This window comes from Lampris incognitus, chromosome 9 (genome assembly GCF_029633865.1).
Source record: "Lampris incognitus isolate fLamInc1 chromosome 9, fLamInc1.hap2, whole genome shotgun sequence".
NCBI classification, from domain to species: domain Eukaryota; kingdom Metazoa; phylum Chordata; class Actinopteri; order Lampriformes; family Lampridae; genus Lampris; species Lampris incognitus.
Genome location: NC_079219.1, coordinates 53,060,822 through 53,081,996, shown reverse-complemented (window position 1 = coordinate 53,081,996; position 21,175 = coordinate 53,060,822). Strand labels below are relative to the sequence as shown.

General features: G+C 48.4%; 3 protein-coding genes across 3 annotated transcripts; all 3 read right to left on the bottom strand.

The window, feature by feature from the left end:
- Positions 1-354: 354 nt before the first annotated feature.
- On the bottom strand, positions 355-2,029 carry hoxa2b (homeobox A2b). The gene is made up of 2 exons (XM_056286294.1): positions 1,602-2,029; positions 355-1,029 (listed from the first exon to the last, which is right to left on the bottom strand). Exons 1-2 carry the CDS (start codon positions 1,951-1,953, stop codon positions 383-385), a joined length of 999 nt encoding a protein of 332 aa, XP_056142269.1. The 5' UTR covers positions 1,954-2,029; the 3' UTR covers positions 355-382.
- A 9,976-nt stretch (positions 2,030-12,005) lies between these two features.
- hoxa9b (homeobox A9b) lies at positions 12,006-14,440 on the bottom strand. The gene is made up of 2 exons (XM_056285576.1): positions 13,894-14,440; positions 12,006-12,743 (listed from the first exon to the last, which is right to left on the bottom strand). The coding sequence occupies exons 1-2, from the start codon at positions 14,438-14,440 to the stop codon at positions 12,505-12,507; spliced, it is 786 nt and encodes a 261-aa protein (XP_056141551.1). The 3' UTR covers positions 12,006-12,504.
- Positions 14,441-17,335: 2,895 nt separating this feature from the next.
- Positions 17,336-19,770, bottom strand: hoxa10b (homeobox A10b). The gene is made up of 2 exons (XM_056285573.1): positions 18,984-19,770; positions 17,336-18,103 (listed from the first exon to the last, which is right to left on the bottom strand). Exons 1-2 carry the CDS (start codon positions 19,768-19,770, stop codon positions 17,829-17,831), a joined length of 1,062 nt encoding a protein of 353 aa, XP_056141548.1. The 3' UTR covers positions 17,336-17,828.
- Between the last annotated feature and the right edge of the window lie 1,405 nt (positions 19,771-21,175).

The following is a 21,175-nucleotide window of genomic DNA, read 5'->3' as shown; positions in this document are numbered from 1 at the left end:
GTTTTTTTTAATAATCAGCGTTTAATTAAGACGTCATTAGGGGCTTCTGTGGCTGAGCTGACTGCTGACTGTGCTTTGGGAGAAATGGTTTACTTGGCCAGCAGTGCAGCTTCTTAACATGTTAAAACAAGCGACCATGATGGGAGTCAACGTGAAGTCTGATTTCAGGAAAATGTTCCACTGTAAAAATAAATTGTGTGGTGGAATCAAAAAGCCCTTTCACCGAACTTTGTTTATTTATTTATTTATTTATTTATTTATTTTATTTGCAAAATGTGTTTTCGGGTCTCCCTGAGCTAACCTGACTGTAGCCTATTGGAAACGTTTGAACTGGGTGGGGGTGGGGGGGGGCTCTATTCGAGGGGGGGGTCTCTATAATTGTTCAATAGCTCAAGTTTTGCAGCTCGATCGTCGCGAGCGTTTCTGAGAACAGGTCAAAGGGCGCGGGTCTTCCCGCCGGACCCGCCGGGCCGGGGGACGCACGGGACGAGCAGGCGGCCTGCTGGACCTCCGCCGCTGGGCCGTCCGGGGCCGCGTGCTGCGCACCGGGCCCGGCGGCACAGCGGCTCTCCGGGCCGGGCGTCGGCCCGCGGACGGGAGCCGCGGGTGACGGCTTGGGGAAGTGTTTCAGGTTGCCGTTGAGAGGCGAACTCGGCTTCTCCCCGCCGTGCCCCCTCGCAGGGGGCTGGCGGGTCAGCGAGTTCTGCTGGACGTGCCGGTCCCTGTGCAGGAGGAGCGCCCCGGACGCGTCCTCCGCCCCCCCGTCCTCCCAGCACGGGCGGTTCCCCTCGCTGTCCCGGTTCTCCTTGCTGTGGGTCTGCCTCTTGTGCTTCATCCTCCTGTTCTGAAACCACACCTTCACCTGCCTCTCCGTCAGGTCCAGCAGAGCCGCGATCTCCGCGCGCCTCGGCCGGCACAGATACCTGCTGAAGTGGAACTCCTTCTCCAGCTCCAGCAGCTGGCTGCTGCTGTACGCCGTCCGCAGCCTCCGGGATGCGCCCGCACCGCTGTCTGCCGTCTCTGGGGAGCCTGGGGGAGGGGGGGGAGGGGGAGGAGGGGGAGGATAACCCATTACACAGATTTCCTCATACAATAGAAAGATTGAGATAAAAATGCGCAATAAAAGCTGTAACTGGGTTAAGGGGGGGAGGAGGGGGAGGAGGGGGGGGGAACAGGCGCCCCGGGGAGGAGAAACTTGTTTACAGCGGCCGAGAGACGGAAGTGAGGAGATTTACGGTCCCCCGGCAGAATATGATGGCTCCGGACAGGCCCGGCAGAAGATTAATGAACATGCCAGCTGCTGGCCCGCGCAAGGCTCATCTATCAGCCTCCATTACTGTCAAGCATTAACATTCTTACACCGCATCACAACTCAGCACGTTACTTGATGAGATTAAGGACGCTTAAATCAAAATCCTTGCTGGACCTTCAGGGACGCCCACGTTGCACACAAGGCTCCATACAGAGGGGGGGGGGTGAACAGGGGATCCCCTCTCTCTCTCTCCTCTCTCTCTACCTCCTCTCTCGCGCACACACACACACACACACGCGCGCGCGCGGTGAGGAAGGGTAGATTGAGGTTATTAATCACGTCTCCTTGCCTTGGGGGGAGAAGCGGAGGGGCGGCGAGTCCTCCTCCTCCTCCTCCTCCGCCGCGGTCTGTTTTCCCCTGGCGGCTTTCTTCTCCTTCATCCAGGGGTACTCCGGGGCCGGCGGCCGGCCGCCGCCGCCGCCTTGCAGGGGCTGCTCCGGCCGGCGGAGGCGGCGGCCGTGGTCCGGGTCCAGGCTCGGGATGGTGTGCTCAAAGGGAGGAGGGATCGGCGGCGCGGGCGCCGAGCCGCTGATTGATGGACCCCGAAACGCATCACCGACGGGGGCGAGGCACGTGAGGCACTCCGCGAGCGACGGCCGGCTGTTGATGAAACCCGTCTCGCGCTCCAGCTCGTAACTCATCCTCCCGCCCGCACATCCGCTTAATTGCCGCGCAATTAAGGACAGAAAATTAAGCCGGAAAAGTTTTAAAAAAATGCATAAACTAGTAAAGGGGGGTAACGGTGGTATATGGAGGAGACCCGGGTGCCATAAACGGTCGCCTTCACCGGGACCCGGCCGGGATCGGACCGTGTTGCGCGTCACACGGCTGCATCCGCCCAATGACAATTTGGGGGCTTTTATCAAAAGAAGCCGCTCGTCCTCTGTGATTGACCGAGGAGGTCGGTAACGCCTCGTTCTGGGGGTAGGGTCTGCTTCACTTAGACACCTTTTTTTTGTTGTTGCTCGGTTTGTTCACTTACCACCCCCACCCCCCCACCCTCACCCCCCCACGTGGAGGGGGAAGCACTGGCGTGTCATCTGCACGCAAAACTGGATCTTTTGGCGCAGGCGTAGCAGGCGGAGTGCGATAACCCGGTTATTTGTACGCGGACTGGTGAGTCCGGGTTGTGTAGAGAGAATCGTGTGTTGTGTGGGTTGTCTGCAGGGCTTGTGTGAGTGTGTGTGTTGTGTGTGTGTGTGTGTGCGTTGGCAATGCAACTCAACACGGTGCGTTTATACGATCCGCGACACCCCACAAATCATTTCAGCGCCCACATTTATGTCTCATAATGCAGCGACGCCAGCGGTCGTTATCAACGCAACTCGTTAATCTTGAGAGTTCTCTGGACGCCTCGGAGCAAGACTGTGCAAGACATCCAAGACATTCTTTATCCTCGCGTCGCCCCTCCCCCCTCCCCCCCCCCAAAAAAATGGGAGGAGGGGGGAGAGAGCGAGAGAGAGAGAGAGAGAGAGAGAGAGAGAGAGAGAGAGAGAGAGAGAGAGAGAGAGAGAGAGAGAGAGAGACATCAGATTTCAATTCCAGTGGGTTTTGCTCGTCGTTGGATTCCGCCACAGCTCGTGCAGTGTACACTACACACGCGCGCTTTGCAGTCTCCATTTAATAGCGTGATAGGCTACCTGAATCACACGCCATTAAAAAAAAAAGGGGGGGGGTCTAGTCTGTGTTTAGTAGAGGTTAAGCCTATGGACGTTGGCTGGTCTTGTCTCGTCCAAATGAACCTGACATAAACCCCATTCCAGCAGATCCTCCGGTCCGCTCTCCGCGCGCCTTCGCTGCCCTCGAGAGCGCGATGGCGGCTCGCTCTCCCGGTCTTCTCTTCCTCGGGTCTTCGGGTTTAGCGGGAATATGATCCGCCACTGTATAGGGTCTTAAGCAGGGTGGGTGGGGGTGGGGGTAGGGGGTGGGGGGGAAGCTCGAAGGCCGTTTATTGCCCCCCGACTCTAAACAAAGCGGTGCGGAGGCCTGCGCGTGATCAATCTTTCCGCGTGACAGCTCCGCGGCCTAAGAGCGCGTTTAAACCATCTAACACCCACTTACATCATATACGGCGGGGAAGAGCCGAACCACATGGCTCTCGCTCGAGATTCCCCTCCCCGAGAATTTATTTGCCCAACTCGCGATGAGCACGGATACGGGACATGGCGCTGAGGTGTTTTGTGCAGCGGCAGTGAGGCGGAGAGCCTCGGTACCGCTCGGCGCGGACTGGGTCCGCTGTTGCGCACGGAGGACACGACCAGACTGGGGTTAGTCGGCGCAGAGACGAACGGATCAGCCCTCGCGTAGGACCGGTTGTCTGCTGGGGTAAGTGGGTGTCGGCGTTCTGCAGAAATCCCGCTCGCCTTCTGCAGGGAGCGCTACGTGGCCGAGTCGTTTCTTCTCCTTTTTTTTAACTTAATTACTCATCTTCGTCATTTACGTTTCTATACATTGCGCACGCTTAGTTTGGCCGCGTGCAGTATATAGGCTGCTGTATTATGTTCGAGAAACGCTCGTGTGCTTTAAATGCGCCAGAGACAGATCTCGTACTGCAGGTAACACAATACACGTCACGTTTTAATGGTAGACGAGTGAAAATAAAAACAAAATGGCCTTTGTTAAATCACAGCAGCAGTTAGAGTCACATTTCCCCGGTGTGAATTGGGCTAAAGTCAATCTGGTACCGTTTTAGCTCAACATCTATGGGGTTTATTTTTCTTTGTTCGTTAAGTGGAAAATGGGGCTGTAGTATCTACACAGTATATATGCAGAAAGTATTTCTCTAGACAATATAGCTCTAGACAGTATTTATCTAGAAAGTATATATTTAGACAGTATTTATTTAGACGGTATAGACAGTATGCAGAAAGAATTTCTCGAGACAGTATAGCTCTAGACAGTGTTTATCTATAAAGTATATATTTAGACAGTCTTTATCTAGACAGTGTTTATTTAGACAGTAGAGACAGTATTTATGCAGAAAGTATTTATCGAGACAGTATAGCTCTAGACAGTGTTTATCTAAACAGTATTCATTTAGATGGTATTTATCTAGAAAGTATATATTTAGACAGTATTTATCTATCCAGGATTTGTCTAGAGTCTAGATATATATTGTCTAGCTGTATACTGTATAGATAAACACTGTCTAGACAATATATATTTAGACAGTATATACCTAGACAGTATATATTTAGACAGTATTTATCTAGACAGTGTTTATTTAGGCAGTATAGGCAGTATTTGTGCAGAAAGTATTTACCAAGACAGTATAGCTCTAGACAGTGTTTATCTAAACATTATTTATTTAGATGCTATTTATCTAGGAAGTATATATTTAGACAGTATTTATCTATACAGGATTTGTCTAGAGTCTAGATATATATTGTCTAGCTGTATACTGTATAGATAAACACTGTCTAGACAGTATTTATCTAGACAATATATATTTAGACAGTACATACCTAGACAGTATTTATCTAGAAAGTATATATCTAGACAGTATTTATCCAGACAGTATATATCTAGATAGCATTTATCCAGCCAGTATATATCTAGATGGTATTTATCCAGACAGTATATATCTAGACAGTATTTATCCAGACAGTATATATCTAGATAATATTTATCTAGACAGCATATATCTAGACGGTAGTTATATAGAGTTTAGACAGTATTTATCTAGACAGTATATATCTAGACAGTATTTATCTGGAGTTTAGACAGTATTTATCTAGACAGTATATATTTAGACAGTGTATATTAATTAGACAGTATATATCTAGACAGTATTTATCTAGAGTTTGGACAGTATTTATCTAGACAGTATATATTTAGACAGTGTATATTAATTAGACAGTATATATCTAGACAGTATTAAGCCTGTTCAGATGTAGAAGCAGACCAGTAATTGAACAAAGAACCGTCTCAAATATCAACATTAAACCAGGACGTTTTGACCTGCTTAATTTTATTATTCTCATATCAACTTGGACCTTTCTTTTCTTTTCTCTTCTCTTTTCTTTCCTTTTTCTTCCTTTTCCTTTTCTTTTCTCTGCTTGTCTTCCGGTGGTTTTGGAAGAAACAGGAGAACAGAGCAGACTCTGGGCTGGTCGTGATGAGGGGCTGCAGACTGAAACGGCACCGAGCGGAGCCGGACGGCGCGTGGACCGTCTGTTCCGTCACACGTCTGGAATGCAGGGGGGAAACAATGTGTTGTTACAGCGTTGTTACAGTGTTGTTACAGCGTTGTTACAGCGTTCTAAATAAACACTGTGACGCAGCTGTGTCAAATAAACTGTGTAATCTCCGAGGTACATCTTCGAATGTGAGAGTTATGGTTGAATGTATATTTACTGTCATGAAAATTACAAATGTTATGCTTGACTTTCTTTTTTTTTCAAGTTTTGGAAACCTTCTCGGTAACCATGTGATACTTTGTAACGATATTTATCAAGTGGCTGAAAAACACGTCCCGAAGCTTCATGTCAGCAGATGTGTTGGTGGTTTTCTGTTGTGCTGCGGTGTGTGTACACACACACACACACACACACACACACACACACACACACACACACACACACACACACACCAAGCAGCGTTAGCAGCAGAGATTTCTGACTGATTTAACTTCTGATTTATGAAACAAAAATCCCCAGATTCATAAATTCAGAACTCACAGTCACGCCACGTGTTTTCTGACGCTGACGTGTTTTGCCGGAGCGTGGTGAGAACTCCCGCATGGAGAGCGTCGCCTAGCTACGGGCGGGGACGGCGGGCTGCTGAACAAAACGGGTGGTGTGTGTGGAGCAGCGCGTCTGCCTGCTGACGAACACAAGCGAGACTCACAGAGAGCCGCAACATCTGGCTCGTCACGCGCTGGACACGCACCGAAACAGGAAGTCGCGTCGAGACTCGCGCGAGCACAACAACACGCAGCAACCTACAAGTACGTTAAGAACAGCAGCGACAAGAAACACAACAAACAAATGAACTAACTAACTAACTAACACATAAATGAATAAAGCCCGTGACACGACATGATGACCGGAACTTGCCGCTGACAGCCACAGAGGAAGCTAAAGCTAAAGCTGAATTAAAATGAAATCAAATAAAACTAAAATGAAATCACCTTTGAATGGTACAGTACGTTAATTATCTGTTGGTGTGCGTGCGCGCGCGTGTGCGCGCGTGTCAGTGTATGCAGCGTGTGCTTGTGTGTGTGTTTTTGTGTGCATGCATGCCTGCCTGCTTGCGTGCGTGTGTGTTTTTGTGAGCATGTATGTATGTGTGTGCGTGTGTGCGTGTGCATTTGTGTGCGTGTGTTTGCGGCGTGTGTGTGTGTGTGTGTGTGTGTGTATGTTTGTGTACGTGTGTGTGTGCATGTGTGTGTACGCGTGTGTGTGTGCGCGCGTATGTGTGTGTGTGTGTGTGTGTGTAAATGTGTTTGTATGTTTGTGTACGTGTGTGTGTGCATGTGTGTGTACGCGTGTGTGTATGTGTGTGTACGCGTGTGTGTATGTGTGTGGGGGGGCATGTGTGTGTGTGTGTGTTTGCGGCGTGTGTGTATGTGTTTGTGTGAGCGTGTGTGTACGTGTGTTTGTGTGTGTGTGTGTGTAAATGTGTTTGTATGTGTGTGTACGTGTGCGTGTGTGTGTGCATGTCTGTGTGTACACGTGTGTATGTGTGTGGGGGGGGCATGTGTGTGTGTGTGTGTGTGTGTGTGTGTGTGTGATTGCACGGTGGTGTGTGTAAACAACCCTCTCCTGCCACGCTGTGTGTTACTGATCTAAGGCATCCCTGACATGGCACGAGAGGAAGGTAAATCATAGCAAACAGAGACGTGTACAAATACACATGTCAATATAATAACACACCAGAGGACGCCCCCCCCCTCCCCTCTCCCCCCTCCCCCTCCCCCCCTCCGTCCACCTGAGCAGAACAAATTGCTCACTGAAGGAAAGCGAGGCTGGGGTGGAAGACGATGACCACGCAGCCCTCACGACGACAAGCCTGGCTGGTACTTCAGTCATGATACCTGTCATGGGGGCTTCTCGTAGTAGAGCACGTGATGTGTGTGTGTGGGGGGGGGTCACGAAGGGGCACGGCAAACACCATCCAGGGAACTCTGGCTGTTTCCACCTCCGGGGGCTGTCCACCCGGAAATGGAGGACATGCGGAAATGCAATTCTGCACGCGCGCTGCGCGTTTCAATCTTCACGAGTGAAATAGGACGCCGCTTCCGATGAGCGCGCGCTTATTCGTTTCTTTTTGGCAGTTTGTTTTTACTCAAAAAGTGAAGTCTGCATGCAGTCCCCCTCCTGTCCCCGGAAAGGACGGAGTGCTGCGTCAGACCGGACTCACTCACCAGCTCAGATGTAAGAACCAGGACGTAGTTTGGTCTGTCCAACACGGTATGCGCTGGAACGACCACGGGCGGTCAAATTGACGGCCGGTTTTTAAGCTCTATATTCTGCCACGATAAATACCCAGTTGAGATATTAATGCGTTGCACATGTTAGTGTGTCTGTTACGAAACTAACTGACACCAAAATTAACGTTTTAACAACTTTAATACTATTTTTCAAACAATTCAAAATGGCCGCTGTCCAACGCCTGTAAATACTGCAGCGCCTCGGTGGGAGTCATGACGCGTCTGTAACGGCGTCTGTGACCAGACATGTTGGAAATAATCAGAAATCAAGTTTAGGCTGTTCCTCTGCACTGGAGGACGCTAGTGTGTTTCTAGGACAGAGCCAAGAAGTTAGCGAAGGAAATGACGCGACCAACACACGTCATAAATAGTGACATGACGCGCAAATTACGCGCGGTCGTTTTGACCGCTCATGGTCGTTTTCGGTCTATTTTATGATAACTTTTTGTGTAATTGATCTAAAACTAATTTTAATGCAAATATGTGCAATTTTAGGGGCACTCGGGGAGCGGCAGGTCTGTATCTTTTTCCCCCCACAAAGTTATTAAACTTTGAAACTCCAAAACCGTCAAAATGACGGCCTCGGAACCGTTGATCTGGTCTGTGAGTTTTCTGTTTTGATTTAATCAGTTTGTTTTACCACATCTTAACCGTAAGTTGTGTTTCTTTGCTCATGTTGTTCTTTCCTCTTTTATAATTTTGCCCTAATGAAGGATTTTTGTGTGTTTTCTATACGCGCACAGGGCCCCCTCGAAAACGAAACGCCTCATTCTAGGGCGTCCTGTCCCACCAGTAAATTTCAATAAAATGATAAAACGAGCTCTGTGTGATTTCTGTGCTTGACTTTCATCTCGTGCTGTCTCGAGGCCTTGGTCAGCCATCACTCTCACTGTCCCCACTGTCATTCCCCAGAAAGGATGTCTGCAGGCTTAACGGAACCACATGTGCACGACCCTCCGAGCTGGCGGGGGGCACCTCTAACTCCTCCAGACCTCAAGTTCACAGCCCAACTGGGGCACAGCGGGGTTCAGCGCTCTTCCTGGAAAAAAAGGAGGCGCTTTCATGCCTCCCTGTCATGTTGTGTGCATGTCTTTGTGTGTCTGTTGTGTGTATAGAGTGCAAATCTCACTTTGTTACTGTGATTTGCACAGCCCAGCCATGGTCAATGGGGCCTCTGGGCCCAAAGTGCATGGCAGCATGTGATATGTGTCTGTGTGGCTCTGCGGGTTTCGTGCGTTAGAATGTGTTTGCTTAGTGTGTGTTTATTGTGAAAGTGTGTGGAGCGTAGACGAAAACATGTGCTCACATCTGCATGCGTATGTGACTGGAATGATGATGATGTTTGTGTGTGGGTTGTTTGTGTCTGTGTGTGTGTGTATGTATTTCTGTGTGTGTTTCTTACGTGTGTGTGTGTGTGTGTGTGTGTGTGTGTGTGTGTTTGCAACTGTATTTACGACAGTTGCAGTTTACTCTTTGATTACAATGATCTACTGTACAATGATTGTTATATTCACATCTCTTATATACCATCTTGTATACCATCCATCTAACATCAATATACCAACTTATATACCATCTTACATATTTCATCTTTTAAGCCAACTTATATACCATCCATATACCTCCATATACCATCTTATATACCATCTTATATACCATTTTGAATACCGTCCATCTAACATCAATATACCAACTTATATACCATCTTACATATTTCATCTTTTAAACCAACTTATATACCATCCATATACCTCCATATACCATCTTATATACCATCTTATATACCATTTTGAATACCGTCCATCTAACATCAATATACCAACTTATATACCATCTTATATATTTCATCTTATATACCATATTGTATACCATCCATATAACATCTTTTAAACCAACTTATATACCATCCATATACCTCCATATACCATCTTATATATCATCTTTTAAACTATCTTATATACCATCTTATATACCATTTTGTATACCGTCCATCTAACATCAATATACCATCTTGTATACCATCCATATAATGTCCATATACCAGGTTATATATATATATCCATATATCTTCTTTTAAACCAACTTATATACCATCCATATATCTCCATATACCATCTTGTATACCATCTTGTATATCATCTTATATATCATCTTTTAAACTATCTTATATACCATCCTTCTAACATCCATATACCATATTATATACCATCTTATATACCATCTTGTATATAATCTTATACATCATCTTTTAACCAACTTATATACCATCCATATATATCCATATACCATCTTGTATACCATCTTGTATAGCATCTTATACATCATCTTTTAAACCATCTTGTATATCATCTTTTAACCAACTTATATACCATCCATATATCTCCATATACCATCTTATATATCATCTTTTAAACTATCTTATATACCATCCTTCTAACACCCATATACCATCTTATATACCATCTTGTATATCATCTTGTATACCATCTTGTATACCATCTTATACATCATCTTTTAAACCATCTTATATACCATCTTGTATACCATCTTATATACCATCCATGCTTCTCTGGGATGGGGCTATAACACAGCGTAAGAACCCCTGGCCAAACAGAATACCCTTCTAATTAAGTGAGGCTCTTTAAAGGGTAATTCACTCAATAAACGATCATAAAATGCAACATAACATACAGCGGTAATGGCCATTTTATGACGAAAAGGATACAACTGAAGCAGGCCTGTATAAACAGGGAGTGGCCCTGCCCCCCCCCCCCCCACCACCACCACCACCACCACCGTATACTGCACCGGCTTTGGAGGACAGGGCGCCAGCGGCCATGTTGTTCAGACGAGCCGCTGGCGCCACCTGGTGGCCGCAGCACAAGCAGCAGCAAGACGCCCAATCGCACACATTTGGCAAACACGTTTGTGGCTTTTATAGACAAGATTAAAAGCAGACGCCATAAACAGCAGAGATGTTATAGTGTTGTTAACAGAGAGCCTGCAACCCATCATCATGGCTGCTCTTAGTCTTGGTAGAGAGACATATACATAGATAGATAGACAGATAGATAGATAGATAGATAGATAGATAGATAGATAGATAGATAGATAGATAGATAGATAGATAGACAGACAGACAGACAGACAGACAGACAGACAGACAGACAGACAGACAGACAGATAGATAGATAGACAGACAGACAGACAGACAGACAGACAGACAGACAGACAGACAGACAGACAGACAGACAGACAGACAGATAGACAGACAGACAGACAGACAGACAGACAGAGACAGACAGACAGACAGACAGACAGACAGATAGATAGATAGATAGATAGATAGATAGATAGATAGATAGATAGATAGACAGACAGACAGACAGACAGACAGACAGACAGACAGACAGACAGACAGACAGACAGCTAGATAGATAGATAGACAGACAGACAGACAGACAGACAGACAGACAGACAGACAGATAGATAGATAGATAGATAGATAGATAGATAGATAGATAGATAGATAGATAGACAGACAGACAGACAGACAGACAGACAGACAGACAGACAGACAGACAGACAGATAGATAGACAGACAGATGGGTGCCTTGCAGCAGCAGAGACAGTCTAATTGTCAATGGACAGTTGTAAAGTAATTTAAAGAAAAGAAAACAGGTCGCCCGACAGGCCTCCAGTTTTATGGAGCTTCCTGGTTTCAGACCTTTCAGGACAGACCCCCCCTCCCCCTTCCCTTCCCCCCTCCTCCTCTCCCCCCCCCTTCCCCCTCCCCCTCCTTTGGCTGTGGCTTTTTTTTGTGTGCGTGTTGTTGTTGTTTCGGCTACGTGTTAAATGGGACTATATGGCCGGGCCCTTATTAGCGACGGTAGACAACCGTCCACTTCCTGCCGTGACGTCACTCAGCCTCTTCGCACGTTATAAACAGTTCGTTCATACGGCGGCTGCTGGTTCGGCTGCTGGTTCTGCCCCCCCCCCCCACCCCCCGAAACCGTCTCGTCCACCAGCACACATTGAAGGTGAAATGAAAACACAGCGTCAGATGGGGGGGGGGGGGGGTGGAGCTCGTCCGCGGTTTCCATCGCAACGTGGCAAAACCTCCACCTTCGTTTTGGGGCAAACTGCGAAGTCCAGTAAACGGGCCGGTAGCGGACGGCCTCGCGCACGGGGGGCAGCCCGTCGGGTTTTTATTCTGTTCCGCCTTTTCACCACAAATAACACGTGTGAGAGGTGTCGTGTTGCTATACAAACTACTTTTTATTCTTGTAAGACTTGACCAGGAGGTATTTTAAGTGTGCACAGTGTTCCGTTTTCACAAATGCAACATGACCTTGCGATTCAAAACAATTGGCAAAAAAAAAAAAACAACAAAACAAAACCCAACAACAATAACTTAACATTATGCAAAATAGGTAGTTAAAGGACATTCAGGTAGTCAAGGCATTGGACAATCACCGACAAATCAACTCAACTGCATGCAACGGACAAAAGGAGCGGGCTACCGCGGGCACGTCTACATCCTGGCGAGACCCCCCTCCCCCCCCAGGCGACCTCCCCTCCGCAGGGCCGAGGGGGCAGCGACGAGAGAAAACGACCAGCCAATGTCAGCACAGCACAGCTTCACTACATACACGTGGACGAGGTGAGGCGGAGGAAGGAGCCGCCGGCCGGTTCGGGGTTCGTCCTCCTCCTCCTCCTCCTCCTCCTCCTCCTCAGAAAATCCAGACGGGCGGCGTGGCTAGCTGTCCCTCCGCCGCTCTTTGTTGCCCTTCTTCATCTTCATCCTGCGGTTCTGGAACCAGATCTTCACCTGCCTCTCCGTCAGGCTCAGCAGCCGGGCCACCTCGTACCTGCGGTCGCGGGGCAGGTACATGTTGAAGAGGAACTCCTTCTCCAGCTCCAGGATCTGGTGCTTGGTGTAGGGGCAGCGCTTCTTCCTGGTCGACTTGGCGTGAAGCCAGCTGGAGGACGGGTTGTCTGGAAGCAGAGGGCGACGCCATTTGCAGGAGACAAACACACACACACACACACACACACACACATTTTTAAAAAATAAAGAAACCGACTAAACACCGCTGAGTCTTGCTTGAAGGATTCTCAAACTAATCTGTTTCACTTCTGTGCCAGTGTTAAATAATAATAATAATAATAATAATAACTACAATAATAATAACAATGATAATAAAAAAAATAATAATAATGATAATAATAATAATAATAACTACAATAATAATAATAATAACTACAATAATAACAATGATAATAACAATAATAATAATAATAATGATAATATAATTATGATAATAATAATGATCATGATAATAGTAATAATAATTAAATAATAATAATAATAGCAATAACGATGATAATACGAATAGTAGTAGTAGTAGTAGTAGTAATAACGATAATAATAATAATAGTAGTAGTAGTAATAACGATAATAATAGTAATAACATAATACAATGACGTCTGAGCCAGTTTGTTCTATATTTGTTCACGGACTAATAAGCCACTTATTTAAATGAGCTAGAAGTGATTATAAAACCTTATAAACTGTTGTATAAACCTTATAAATAACCTTTAAACTGTTTTAAATAACTCAACGATAAGCAGTAGCAACGGTGAAGTCTCTCTCTCGCTCTCTCTCTTTATATATATATATATGTGTGTGTGTGCGTGTGTGTGTGTGTGTGTGTGTGTGTGTGTGTGTGTGTGTGCAGCCACAACACCCACTAGTCTGGGGATTAAAGCACATAAATTCCTCTCCATTGTTTTCTAAGTGCCGGTCCAGAATAGCGGAATTCGTTGTCCGTCCTGACCAACGTGCATATTTTATGTTTTGGACCCACGTCACTGACAATATGCATGAATATGCTACATGTATACGTATAAATATATATATATATATGTATGTGTATATATATATATATGTGTGTGTATATATCTATATGTCTTTATAGCCACAGAGACATGACCACATAATGACTTGTGCCAAAATGGCCGAGCCCCAGCCTTCACCAAACTTAGTTCGGCGGAGCTGGTCCTCGGTCTCCCTCATCTCGCGCCTCCTTTGCGTCAGTAGCGGGCTTGGCTCCGTGCTCGGGCACGTGCCGCGGGGCTGACTTACTTGCGTCCGCTCGCCTCCTCTCCTCGGCCGGTTTGCTCTCCTCGTCGGCCTCGCCGGGGGAGGCGGCGGCGGCGGAGGCGGCGGCGTCGCCCGCCGCGTCCGACAGGCACGTCCTGCTCTCCGGGTCACACAGCAGACCCGCGTGCGTCTCCAAAGTCGTACAGTCCCCGCTCCCGACCAGAGGCTCGGATTTGATGTCATAGTGCATGGCCGCGGACGGCAGTCCCGTCAGACACAAGGACGCGGACACCGGGTCCAGCGCCCAAGTGCGCGTAAACATCCCGTCCGCGTCCGCGGTGGTGTAATGGTGCTGCATGTAGGTGGGGATCGCCGTGCTGGGCGGGTGCGCCGGGATGGGGGTCCAGGATCCAGCGAAAATCGAGGATTTCGCCTGCAGGGGACAGGATTCCTGTCCGCCATATTCGGCGAGCATCGCGTGCCCCGCCTGCTCCATCTCTGCGGCTGCGGCCGAGTAGCTCGGTGCCATGGCGTCCTGCTCGGCCGGGACGCGCCTCTCCACGCAGTAACCCGTCCCCAGCGTCGACATGGCAACAACAACCAAAAAAAAAAAAAAAAAAAAAGGAAAAGAAGAAGAAGAAGAAGTCTCTCCTCTCTCCTCCCCCCCCCCTAAAAAAAAAAAAAAGAAAGAAGCGACGACGCTCCTCCAAGCGCTCAGCAAAGCGGGCTCATGGTGGCCCGCCGCTTTCCGCACCAGCAGCTCAATAACGCGCAGTCCGGCGAGTTGAACCTTGCCCAGGAGCGGATAGGGTGCCCCAAACACGTGACCGTGGGACAGAACCCAAAAAAAAAAAAAAAAAAAAAGGAAAAAAAAAAAATAATAAATCAGCCCGCTGCCGGACCGAGCGGCCGCCACCCCCCCCACCACCCCCACCCCCATCATATTTAATAGCACAAGCACGCGCCTTTATTGGGGAGATATTTCGTTTTATAAGCCATTAATTTTATGATTGTTTAAGTGATCTTGTGTTGCTGTAATCGATTGCAGTTGGATGTGGTTGGGGTTGGGGTGGGGGGGGGGGTCGGGGGGGGTTTCCTACTTTACAACTGTGAAAACAATAAACGACCCAATGAGTCTTGTGTGCGTCTTCTAAACACGGGTCCAGCACGTCTCATAAATGCAATAATAAAATCCAAATATGGCGAAACGGGTCCGGAACCGACCGCAAACAAGGGACCTTTGGCGGTCGGACTCTGCGGGTCGGCGTGTTGGATCCGCACGTATATATAAATATGGATGTATAAAAGGAGCGTGTAAAAGGGGGGACGCGCGGGCGCGGGGAGGGCGGATGCTGCGGTGCGTGCGTGCGCGCGCGCGCGCGGGACCGGCGGGAGGACGGTCCGCGGGTCTGCAGCACTTTGAGGAGGCCATGTGAAACGGGAAGCGGACGGGGGTTATTTGGCTTTTATCACGGGGCAATTTGGGCTGTTTTTCTTTGGGGGTTACAGCCCCCCCGTCCCGGGCTAATATCGCCCATAAACCCGCCCGCTTTGTCTCCTTTCTGCCCTGCCTGCCTGGGAACCGCTGCGGTGGTCATAACCGAGGCCTTGTCTGTCCTCATCTGGACCCGCCTGGTCCTGCTGGAAGGGTTTGGGCATCACGTGTGTGTGTGTGTGTGTGTGTGTGTGTGTGTGTGTGTGTGTGTGTGTGTGTGTGTGTGTGTGTGTGTGTGTGTGTTTTCTCCCTCTCTCTCTCTCTCCCGGAGACACAAGCGGGGATGTGTTCACGCTAAACGGATGGTTTGATGCAGCATGCACGTATTTGTGTGCAGATGTCAGTGTGTGTGTGTGTGTGTGTGTGTGTGTGTGTGTGTGTGTGTGTGTGTGTGTGTGTGTGTGTGTGTGTGTGTGTGTGTGTGTGTGACGAGAGAAACTCCTGCAGCTTGTTGACAGGAGGAGCGGCTCTGCTGGACCGGTTGGAGGAGGGAAACGGCTCAGCGTCCAGCCTGGGACCAGTTCGCTGAGCTGATGGAGACCCTTCCTGGTGTTGAGGGAGAAATAAAAACGCGAGAGGCAGTTTTCTTTCTGTCCTGAACCACACACACACACACACACACACACACTCTCACACACACACACACACACTCACACACACACACTCTCACACACACACACACACACACAGTACACCCAGATGGGCACACTATGAACGATAGACAATATAGAAACGAGAGATAATTTATAAACTATATAAAAAATATATAGATATATAAACTATAACAAATATCCAAGATATTTAAACTATAAAATATATAAAACATATAAACGATAAAAATATATATAATAAAATTAAAAAAATATAAACTATAAAATATCTAAGCTATAAACTATATAAAATATATAAACTACGTATACAAACTATGTATATAAACTATATCTGAACTATAAACTATATAAACGATATCTATGTGATGTATATAATCTGTTTATTATACACTATATATAAAGTATATCAAATACAAACATATAAAGTATATAAAATATATACACTGTATATTTAAACTATATATAAACCATATATGAACCCATATAAAGTATATACTCTGTATATTTAAACTATATATAAACTATATATGAACCTATATAAAGTATATAAAATATATGCTCTATATATTTAAACTATACGTAAACTATATATGAACCCATATAAAGTATATACTCTGTATATTTAAACTATATATAAACTATATATGAACCATATAAAGTATATACTCTGTATATTTAAGCTATATATAAACTATATATGAACCTATATAAAGTATATAAAATATATACTCTATATATTTAAACTATATGTAAACTATATACGAACCTATATAACGTGTGTATAAAGTACACAAAATATATACTCTGTATATTTAAACTATATAAAGTATGAATAAACGGTATAAAATTTATAAAATATATAAACTACATATATAAACTGTATATAAACGCTACAAACTATATATAAGATGTACGCACTATAAAGTATATATAAACTATGTGTATAAACTCAAAATAATTTATATAAGGGGCGCGTGCCCACTACACGTCCACGGGATCTGAGGAAACGGGAGAAAGCAACGTTTATTTAACTGATCCCGCACGTGGCGACCCAGTCCGGGATTTGGTTGAATTCTTTGTCCAACCAGCTAAAACTCTGTTTCCCTTTCCGTGCGCGCGCAGTTTCCCCGAACAACCCTCCTGCTGGAGGCCTCGGAGGAGCGGGGAGATCCCGGTCCATGGTGCGTACGCAATCACACAGAACAAGTCCCCAGTTTGGACCGAACCTCCGTTCTGTTAATTTCGTGAAAGAGAAGAACAACATGTGTCCGGCCATGACGCGCGGGCCGCTGTCACCCCCGCCCCCCCCCGCCCCACCCCCCCCCAGCCTTGCGTTAAAGCCAATACACCGAAACGCCCAGAAATGCATCGAATGGTTTTTATTAATTTGACCAGCAAAAAAGTGTGCAAATGTTCGTCGAACCCTTCGGGTTCTGTAGCAGTGTCATACAGACTCGCGATACCAGACAGGGAAAAAGAGAGAGAGAGAGAGAGACCAGCGGCGAGTCCAGCATGCGGAGCCCTCCGCAAACCTGCACCGGCCGCCAGCTTCCAAAAACCACGTTGTCACATCAGCAACATTTTATACACAATGAACATCGTAAATGTAGCCATTTATAAATACACGTATCCGAGACAGACAGACCGGAAATAACATTTTTTTAAAAAACAAAACAAAAAACAAAAACAAACTCAAGTGTGAAACAATAAGTTAACAGCAAAAAAAGGGTCTATTATTATTATTCCATGGCTGGACATTCTCACAGTTGAGGGTTCTGCACATTGAGGGAGGAGGGAGCCACACACACACGCACGCACACGCACACACGCGCACACACACACACACACACGCACGCACACGCCTCCCAGTCTCACGAGAAGCTGAAGTTGTTGGACAGCTCTCGGATTCGGTTCTCCCGGCTCAACTTTTTCAGTTTCATCCTGCGGTTCTGGAACCAGATCTTGACTTGCCTGTCGGTCAGGTGGACGCTGCGGCTGATCTCCAGCCGCCGCTCGCGAGTCAAGTACATGTTGAAGAGGAACTCCTTCTCCAGCTCCAGGGTCTGGTGCTTGGTGTAGGGGCAGCGCTTCTTGCGGCCGCTCTTGGCTGTGAGCCAGGTGGCCGTGCTGTCCAGCTTCCCGTCCCCTGCGCGGTGACAGGAAAAGACGCGTTAGCGGACAGGGGTTTTAGTCAGAGCACACACACACGCGCGCACGCACGCACGCACACGCACGCATCACAACGCCTCCTCCCCCTCCCTGGGCTAGCACGGAACCGAGCCAGAGCGGGACCGACAGGAGAGCTATAGAGTCGTCGCTTTAAACAACCCCGGCCCGTCTGTGGAGGGTCTGCAGGTTAACGCAGGGGGCACAAAGGGGGTTCTCCTTAAAGCACGCGCCTGGTACCCCAAAAAAAAAAATCTAAAAAAATGCTATTCCGCTTATTTGCCAGGTAATAGACTGGCTCCGGTGCATGTTGCAACAAAACCATAATAACACAACACCTCCACCCCCCCTCCCCCCCGTTGCTACACAACTCCTCACTGCCCGCTTAACTGGCCTATAGCACCGCGGTCTACAGGCCGTTACACCTTTACCGAGACGTAAAGCGGGTAGGGTACACATGTCTGCTGAATTACTGCCACGCATTTTATAGGGGGACGGCTGAGGACCCCAGCGGCGCTGGACAGCAGGACTGGACCGGACCGGACTGGCCTTGCTGCTGCTGCTGCTCGTCATGCAATGATTAAAAACCACGACAGGAAACCCAACATTGTGTCTCTCTGTGCAACAACAACAAAACAAAAAACCCACGAGGCTGCGCAGCTACCCGCGGACTACCCCGGAGCAAACCCACGAGGCGCGTCTAGCACGACGACCCACAGAGAGAAAGTCCCCAAAGCCTGTAAACCCGGATCATCTCCGAGCGCTGCCCTCGCGGGTCAGCTGGCGGACGGCGCGAGTGGTGCGTTTTGGAAACTGTCCGTCCGCGCGCCCCCCCCTCCCCCCACCGGCTGCTCCTTCACCTTTGACAGCCTGTTCCGGCCTTTCTCCGCACGGGTCCGCGGGTTCGGGGGAGGACGAGCCCTCCGAGGACGCGCGCCGGTCCTCCTCTCTGGCGGGGGCGCACGGCGCCGGAACGCTCGCCTCCTCGCTGCCCCTCCTGTCCGCCTCCACCGAGGCGGCGGGCGGGTGCGTCTGCGGGGTCTCGAAGCGGCCCGGGCGCTGCACGTTGAAGTGGGGGGTCACGTTCGGCTGCGCGTCGTGGTAAACCTTGGCGGACGCGTAAGTCTGCGACAGGCGGAAGTAGCCGGGCACGGGGACGGTGCCGGCGGTGACGGGGCAGGACGCGGGCGTCACGCGCGAGTAGGACAAGTCATCCGCCGCCGCCGCTCCTTTAGGGTACTTGTCCGGCTCGTAGAGGCAGTAGGCGTTCTCCTCCTTGATGCTCGGGGAGAACGAGCAGTGGGCCATGTGCTGGCCGCCGGACTGGTCGGCGCGGCAGGACCGCGACGTCTCCAGCCACGTCTCCATGCCCTGGACGTACGGACCGGAGGACGGTATCATGGTTTGGGAACTTGGCTCGCCGCGCTTCCCGACGGCCGAGAAGCAGGGGGAGCCGGCGGGGAGTCCATAAGAGTAGTCCGGCGACAGATAGACGCCGTTACCCTGGTAGTACGCGGCGCCGCCGCTCTCCGTCCTGGCGTTGATCAGCGAGTCCACGAAGAAGGAGTTCGCAGCCTGGCTGTTGGGGCATGTCATGGCGCCGATGTAATTGGACGGAGGATGGAGATAGCCCTCGCCGGCTGACATTTCTTGTGCAAAAACATGCTGAATATAATTACCGATACTCACGCTTCTCGCCGCAGCCTGCAGCCAATTAAAACACCGGGACGACGGCCGACTCCGCCCACCGCCGGCACGCAGCCCCGCCGCGTCGCGCGCGCACGCGCGCACACGTATCTCACGCACACGCACGCACACGCGCGCATATATATATATATACGTGTGTTTATAATATTTTGTTTTGGGCTATAAGGAGAAGTATGGAGGGAAAGTGGTGCGTCAAAGTGTTCACCCTGACCAAAATTAAAAAAAACAACACTGTGTTTAAATGCTGTGTGTGTGTGTGTGGGGGGGGGGTGCTGAGCCCTACCACGTAGCCGTTATAACCTGCTATGTCAGTCGTTGTAAATTAAACACGGGCCCTCAGTTGCAGAAAGATGTCCCCAATACTTCATATACACAATGAATAACTTTATGGCCACTTTTACAACACTGTAAAAAACGGAAGGAGGCTCTGTGAACCTTAAAGGACACCCGGCCTCCCTCCAGGCCTCCCTCCAGGCCTCCCTCCAGGCTCCCTCCAGGCTCCCTCCAGGCTCCCTCCAGGCCGGAGCTCATGGCGCTGCCGCGGCCTCATAACGCGGCATAATGTCCATAATACGCCTTATGAGCAGCTCTGTTAACGATCCAAGCGCGTTGCTCGGCCTGCAGACGGGGCGTCCTCAGGGGTTTGGTGTGTCCGGGGGTCCCGGTCCCTCCCCATGTGGACACGCTGCCTGTCTCTCTCTCTCTGCCTGTCTGTCTGTCTCTGCCTGTCTGTCTGTCTCTCTGTCTGTCTGTCTGTCTGCCTGCGCCCTGATCCAAAACAACAGAGACACGTCACACCATTACTGGACCGGAGTTTACACTGACGTGTGTCCGTGCTGGTGTGGGGCCGGGCTCGTGCGGGTGGATCTCGCGCTGACGAGACTAGTCGGAACCCGGACGGGTTGTTTCAGATGGACTTCACCCCGCGTTCACTCATCCCTCTTGCCAGGAGCGGCGGAAGAAAATTATTCCAGATCGTTTCTAATTTTCCGTAAAGGAATAATCCCAATTTTACAGGATTTTTTTTCCCCGCTGTCACAAATAATTAAATCTCGGGAGAGAAAATAAAATAAAGGTTTGTGTTTTGAACTTTTATTTTTCCACATTATCTATCTATCTATCTATCTATCTATCTATCTATCTATCTATCTATCTATCTATCTATCTATCTATCTATTAATTCTGTACAGTCGTCTCTCTATTTTCTCATTAATTAATTGTGTTAAATTGACCGCAGGAATATTTTTGTGAAGAAAAACAAAAAACAAAAAACCAAACTTGGGAAGTTTTTTTGGGCCGCCCGGAAAGAGAGGAAAAAAATGATCGAGATATTCCGAAAAACACA